Genomic DNA, 6,000 nt, shown 5'->3' on the forward strand with positions numbered 1-6,000 from the left:
CTCCATCTTTTCATGTCTCTGAATTTGCAGCAGTTTCTATCTCCTGTTCATGCAGTAGCTGTTTAAGTCATCCCATAAATTTATTGTTACCAAGACAACAAGAAGCAGTTCAAAGCAAAGTAATAAGCATTTTTCCACAGTTTCCCTCAATAGTAGTTCTTCTGCAGGGTCAGGGGAATTACTCAACCATTCATGATGAAGGCAAGGCAAGTTTGATCCCAGAAGATGGAGAGCAAAGTTGAGCCATCAATTATAGCACAGACAACCTGGTTTCAAAAAACACATAAATCTGTTTTCAGGGAACTAAAAATCACAAATTGATTCTCCAGTAATAGGGTCCAAAGCTACTCCTATGCAAACTACTGGCAAAACCTCTACTACACATAAATTCCTGAATTTCAGCAGAACCAGCAGCACAGCTGCCAGAGGAAGCACATCCTCCATCCCTGCTACCAAGCTACTCACGGGAACTTCAAAAACGGAATAAATCATTGTAGACGTTCCATCAGCCTCCCCCCCCCAACACCAAGTTGAACACATGCTTTTTAAAAACAAACAAACAAACAAATCCCAAGATGCTGAAGCCTCTTGGACAAACTGGTTTGGTAACAACCTTCAAATCCTGAATAAAGAAACCAGATCTGATGTCAGAGGTTAAGTTTTCAAGATAGAGTCTAACCAGGGGAATAGGTGGAACTTAAACCTTGTTTATAGTAAATCATGTGGATACCAAACCTTAATGATTCACTGCTTCAGAGCTCTGGCCTTTAACAATAAAGACCAGTGTAATCTGGCACAGAAGGCTCACAAACCATTTGAGGTGACTATCAGTTAATTCTGCTTTTTTATAGTGTTTGCTGCCTACCAAATAAACAAATCATTGGAGAAAAATCACACTCACTTTGGTCGAGCCAAAAGCTTTGCAATTCTACATAAAGTAGTGGTATTAGGAAACTGGCAAAAGGACTTTTGGGTTTTTCTTGGGATAACTGCTGAGACAGGAAAACATCCTGTTAAGTGACATGACAGTGGCAGGGACTGTAAGACAGTTCTACCTACTGCAGCAGTAGTTTCATAAACATACAAACCATCTAATTGTGAAATGTGAATTTTTAAGCTTCAGTTTTGCACCTCAGACATTTAGATCTGAGCAGTGAGCTGGATATGGACTTCAAAGTGAGCCCCTATAAACCCCAGCCCCTCAGGGAACATCTCAGTGCCTGTTACCTCCCACAATTCACATTGGCACCGAGTTGAGGGAAAACCTCTCACGGAGGTCACCCAAAGCAAAGATAAGCTCCCAGCCTGGCCTACAAAGCCTGGTTTGGGCTATCTTTATGCTCTCCTCATTCAATTCAAAACACAAGAGAAAACAGGACTCATCCTGCCCTGTTTCCAGGCAAAGATAATCAGCAGTGAGGCGACAACGTCCCAGGACCACGGAGATCACTCGGGGTAACGGCTGAAGTCGGCGTCGATGGCAACAGACCTAAAGATCCTCCTGCTTCAAAGGCAGCAGGAACAGCTTCTACACATTGCCAATATCAACATCATTTACATTCCACAAGATCGTCACCCCAAAACTGACCTCCAGAAAGCTCTGGGGTTTTACACTGCTCAGAGACAGCAAGTGCTGCCTCTCTCCAGAACAGTGAGAGGACACATTGGGACAGTGCATGAACACGGCTGGTGCTGGGTTTGGTGTAACCTTGCCCTCCTGCACTCACTCTTACTATTTTACACTCCTGGGAGCACAATTTCATTCTAGACTGAGTCTCTCAACACCAAAAATTGACACAGGGTTGAGGTGGGACAAGGGGGCAGTTTCTTAATGAGTTTCCAAGCCTTCTGTGTGAGCCAGATATAATTAAGAAGCAATCTACTTTTAAGGGTAGTACTACCGCAATACCCAGTGAAATTTGTCCCACATGATGATTTAGATGGAGAGATCTCAGTTAGATTCCCAATTCCCACATCAGCAGCAGGTAATGCATGTGCAGCACCCAAATTTAGGGCCCGAGTTTAGAAGGGGAGGAAGTGTACTCCAAACTCTAGAGAGTGCATTGATTAGTTTTCCATTAACCACAAAAGGAGCCCAGAGTAAGTTGTTCCATTAGTAGATGCCTAAAACTAGGTGAGGTAAATCCCACCCCAAATACCACAGCTAATGAACTGACAGGCATGAGTCATGTGTGAGATTTATTTCAAGAAGCTGCATTATGTTTACACAGTGATAAAAAAATGCACAAACCTGTTTTTCTTCCCAAAACAAGATGTATGGATCTTCATTTTATGCACAGGTTGGGTCTCCTTTCCTTAACCCTTGTTTCTGCTTGTATCAGTAACTTCTGAACTCACCAACTACCTTCAGTCTCACGTAAGAGAGGAAGAGAGCTCTCACACAGTATTCCTAAAACACTTAGGGGATGGATTGAGGAGGGAAAACTCAGTGTCTGCATCCAAAGGACGTAAATGTGAATGTAAACCACCCCCTCCATTTGCCTTCTGAACCACTTACACATTCTACATGCTGCTTTCCCCCAAACTGCTGCTGTCTAAAGGGGGAAGGGAAAGACACAGGGCACAAGGAAAACTATGGATAGGGGGAATACTGTCACGGGAAAACAGCATTATCTCGGGGCCTGTCTGTGTGAGCACAGGGCTCCAACAAAGCTGCTCTCATCAGCCCGTCGCTCAGGGAACAATTTGTTTGCTTATGCAACTCCTGTAGGTGCATTTCCCCTCCGAGCCAGGCTGGTGCCCTCTCGGTCCGGGTTGTTTTCCATCCCCACCGGAGAGCTCCATGACCTAATCATTCCCAGAAAACTGAGTCAAGCACCACAGCAGCTGAAAACCTTTTGAATTAGGGACTTGATGGTCCGAATTGTCTGCAAAATACTTTACAAAGTATTTGCACTGTCTGAATGACATGAAAATATTCCAGCCCAGACCTTGCTTTGGTATCTTGTGCTCCTGTTTCTCCATCCATGAACTCAAGAACATGTAGTCATCCCACCAAGTAGTAACACAGCAAAGATTATGGAGTTAAGATCATAAACACATTTGCATCCCAAAAAGCAAATATGATTTAAATAAAGAACTAAATAACATGCTTCACTGTAGCAGTAATAACAACATTTTCAAATTAGGAACTGCTGGACTCAAGCTATATATGTATTTATTTATTATTAGTGCTATATGTTAACTGCCTTCACCCCTCTGATGGTAAGGGGCAGGTTTGCCCACACCAGTGGGACTGACCCTCCCAAGGTAACACTGAGCCACCAGCCTCCTTTAAGGCTTTGACCATAAAAACATATATGAGGAAGAAACTGGGGTATTTTTGAAATATGGAATTTGTCCTACTGCTGGAAAAAGAGGCTGTTTTATGGATAAATCCTGCTTTATTCCCTGAATACCATTCACATCCCAAAAATGTCACTGGATTGTCTATACTTGAACTGATTCTCTTGCTACCACCTTTTCCAGTGGGAATGCTAACAAGCAGATTGTCTATGGGAGAGATGATCCACAGATCCAGTCAGCTGTCTTTAAATAAATATTTCCCTTTTGTTAAAAAATCTGTAAAAATCACCCCAAATTAAAGAAACTCTAATTAAAGGGATTTCCTAAGTAAGTTTATTTAAGGTAACCCACCAAAACAGCTTGTAATTCTTAACCTCGAGCCAGCCGTGGGTTTAACAAGCTTGTGACCTCCACCCCAACATCTTTACGCCCTGGTTTTGTTTTTTTTTTTTTTACAAGCCCCTGCGTAAACACAGACTATCCCCTCGGAGCATTCTCCCTTTTATACCTGGGGATTTGGCACCACTTCCCAAAAGTGATTAAAGACAAAACCTCCCCGTCTGCCCACGCTAAACCCTCCTGAAACCGGAGCCGGTTCTGAGGCGGCCGAGGAGCGGCGGGGGCAGAGGGCTGGAGAGGGGACCAGGAACGGGACCGGGGAAGGGGATTGGGGACAGACCCGAGAAGGGACCGGGGAGGGCGACCAGGGAGGAGGGAACCGGGGAGGAGACCCAGGGAAAGCGATTGGGGTGGGGGACCAGGGAGCGGGGACCACGGAGGGGAGACCAGGGGAAGGGTTCGGGGAGAGGACCAGAGAGGGGAACCAGGGAAGGGGACTGGGGTAGGGGACCAAGGAGGAGGGACCCGAGGAGGGAACAGGGGAAGAGGCTCAGAGGAAGAGAATCAGGGGCAAGGGATCAGGGGAAGGAGCCCGGAGAATGAACCCGAGGAGGGGGCCGTGCCCTCCCCCGCGCCTGCCCCAGGCACGGTCCCCGGTGACCCCCCGGCCCCATAGCGGGGCCTCGCGGGCCGGGACGCGCCGTCCGCTTGCCGCCGCAGCCCTTCCCGGTGCCGTGTCCCCTCCGATCCCAGCGGCCGCCAGGCCCTCCCGAACCTGGGGGTGAAGGTGACCCGGGAGCGCTCCGGGGCCGCGGCCGCGCTGCCCGCGGGCCCCACGCAGGTACAAAGGGCGCGGCGGGGCCCGCTCTGCCGCCGGCGCCCCCTCCTCTTCCCTTCCCTTCTCCCAGCCCCGACTCACTCTCTCCGCGGCCGCGGCCGCACCAGGCTCCCAGCACCACGGCCACGGCCAGCGCCGCCGCCGCCGCCGCTCTCGCTCCCATCCCCGCGCCGCCGCCGCCGCCGCCCGGCGCGAATCAGAGCCCGCGGGGCGGGCGCGGGGGCCGGACCCGGCCGAGCATCGCCGGTGGGAGCCCCGCGGAGCCCCCCCTTTATAGCGGCCGGCCCCTCCCTGCCCGTGCTGTCGGCCCCGGCCCGGCGGCCCCTTTCAGCGCAGGCCGGGCTGGCGGTGGCGCCCCGGCCAGTAAACAAGGGGCTGCCCCCGTCAGCTGGGAGCGGAGCGGAGCGGGGCGGCGGCAAGAGGCGGCGCGGAGCCGGCGGGGACGGGACGGGACGGCCGGGGGAGGAGCGGCGGCAGCAGCAGCACCATCAATCCATCATCCATCTCTCCCTTCATCCCTCCATCATCTATCCATCCCTCCCTCCCTCAATCCATCCACCTGCGATCCCCGGCCGCCTGTGAGACCCGCTGATGGGGACCCGCTGTAGCCCCGGTAGCGTTTGAGAGAGTAAACCGGGGCGGTTCAGCAGCAGCATCGCGCCCTGGGTTCGAATGGAAAGAGAGGAGGTTGGGGTTGGATGTTTGGGAAAAATTGTTTCCTGGGAGGGTGGTGAGGTCCTGGCACAGGTTTTACCAGAGCAGCTGTGGCTGCCCCATCCCTGGAAGTGTCCAAGGCCAGACTGGACGGGATAGTGGAAGGTGTCCCTGCCCATGGCAGGGGGTGGAATGAGATGAGCTTTAAGGTCCCTTCCACCCTAAACCCTTCTATGATTGTATGATCCTATCTTGCTGCCCCTGGCTGTGCCCGTGTCCCTCCTCCTCCTCCCATAAGGCAGTTGGAGAGGATGAATTGCCCCCAGACCCCCCTAGACAGAGCTTGGGGTGAGGGCACTGCCCGCTCACCAGCACAGAGCCCAAAGACCACGGCAGATTTCTGGTTCTTTTTCCTCTGGGATTCACCATTTGGTGCCTTTTTTAATCATCTCTGCGATGTGCTCACGCTAAGCCATGACAGTACGTTTCCTGGCAACTTCCAGTAATTTTATCTGGCTCTTGCTTTCAGCCATTTCTGCAAGACAAATGAGTTATAAACTGTTGGAATAAAGGTTTTTTAATATTCAAATATGCTTGGTAAATAGACATGCTTCTTTAAAATCTTTCCCTCCCCATCTTCAGCTTACAGCAGATCTCACTTTGCTCACTCAATGGCCTTGGGGCAGGCCAGCAGTGACCAGCAGGTCACTGTGCCTCAGCTCCTGTGTCTGGACATTGAATTGCACTATGGGTTTACACCCTTTAAATAATTGGTGTTACTTCTCCACATAAAGAATCATTGCAGTCGTCACAGGGCTGTGACAGAGCGGAAGGAGGTCAGTGAAATCAGGGCTCCGTTGTGT

The 6,000-nt window shown here is 50.5% G+C and overlaps 1 protein-coding gene across 3 annotated transcripts in view; it reads right to left on the reverse strand.

The window, feature by feature from the left end:
- The window catches only part of INSR (insulin receptor), a 58,590-nt gene extending 53,944 nt beyond the window's left edge, over nt 1-4,646 (reverse strand). For 2 of the 3 annotated variants that reach the window (XR_004360985.1, XM_032711831.1), the window contains exon 1: nt 4,565-4,646. Coding sequence is in view for 1 of the 3 variants with exons in the window: in XM_032711831.1 (XP_032567722.1) it covers nt 4,565-4,646 (82 nt within the window). In the remaining 2 variants the exon portion in view is untranslated. Of the gene's footprint in view, nt 1-2,251; nt 2,572-4,564 lie in introns of those variants that run through there. The other variant, XM_032711832.1, reaches the window with a different exon arrangement.
- Between the last annotated feature and the right edge of the window lie 1,354 nt (nt 4,647-6,000).

The sequence above is a fragment of the Chiroxiphia lanceolata genome, chromosome 27 (genome assembly GCF_009829145.1).
Source record: "Chiroxiphia lanceolata isolate bChiLan1 chromosome 27, bChiLan1.pri, whole genome shotgun sequence".
Taxonomy (NCBI): domain Eukaryota; kingdom Metazoa; phylum Chordata; class Aves; order Passeriformes; family Pipridae; genus Chiroxiphia; species Chiroxiphia lanceolata.